The sequence below is a fragment of the Carlito syrichta genome, unplaced genomic scaffold, assembly GCF_000164805.1.
Source record: "Carlito syrichta isolate Samal-C Ts95f unplaced genomic scaffold, Tarsius_syrichta-2.0.1 Scaffold89767, whole genome shotgun sequence".
In the NCBI taxonomy this organism is placed as follows: domain Eukaryota; kingdom Metazoa; phylum Chordata; class Mammalia; order Primates; family Tarsiidae; genus Carlito; species Carlito syrichta.
The window spans coordinates 62,850-63,374 of record NW_007033863.1 but is presented as its reverse complement, the minus strand read 5'-3'; the positions used below and the strand labels follow the sequence as shown (position 1 = coordinate 63,374).

General features: G+C 71.2%; 1 protein-coding gene across 1 annotated transcript in view; it reads left to right on the top strand.

The window, feature by feature from the left end:
- Nucleotide 1: 1 nt before the first annotated feature.
- NOTCH3 (notch 3) overlaps nt 2-525 on the top strand; it is a gene marked incomplete at its 5' end in the record, with an annotated part of 37,685 nt that continues 37,161 nt past the window's right edge. Inside the window, one exon of the mRNA XM_008058452.2 lies at nt 2-53. Within this exon, the coding sequence (XP_008056643.1) occupies nt 2-53 (52 nt within the window). The remainder of the gene's footprint in view (nt 54-525) is intronic.

Genomic DNA, 525 nt, shown 5'->3' with positions numbered 1-525 from the left:
GCCCGTGCGGGCGCTGCCCCTGCTGCTGCTTCTAGCGGGGCCGGGGGCTGCAGGTGAGGGGCCAGGGCCTGGCGGACGGGACGGGGGCGGAGGAGTGGGAGCGTAAGAACCCCCGAGTCCGGGGCAGGGGCGCAGGAGCCGGGGGCTGCGTGCCAGTCCTGGGGGGCCCAGGGACTCAGAACGGGGAGGACCCCAGAGGTCCCAGGAACAAGGACCCGGAAACAGTCCGGGCTGAAGATGAAGGGTCTCGGGGTCCTCGACTGGGAACTCGAGGTGCGAGAATTAGGGACTCAAGATGGGGGGGCTACCGAGAGTCCCGGGCTCGCCCCCATCCCACTCCGCCTGGAGTCCTGGGAAGGTTACGGCCGGGGCCCAAGTACCCCCAGACCGGGGACCCCTCGCACAAAAGCACCCTCCCCCCCACGACATCCCGGGCGGGCCGGGCCAGGAGGGGGGCGGGGAGGGGGCGCGAAGTTCTCGGAGCTCTGAACTCGGAGAAAACTTCCCAGGCCGGAGCGCGGCAAG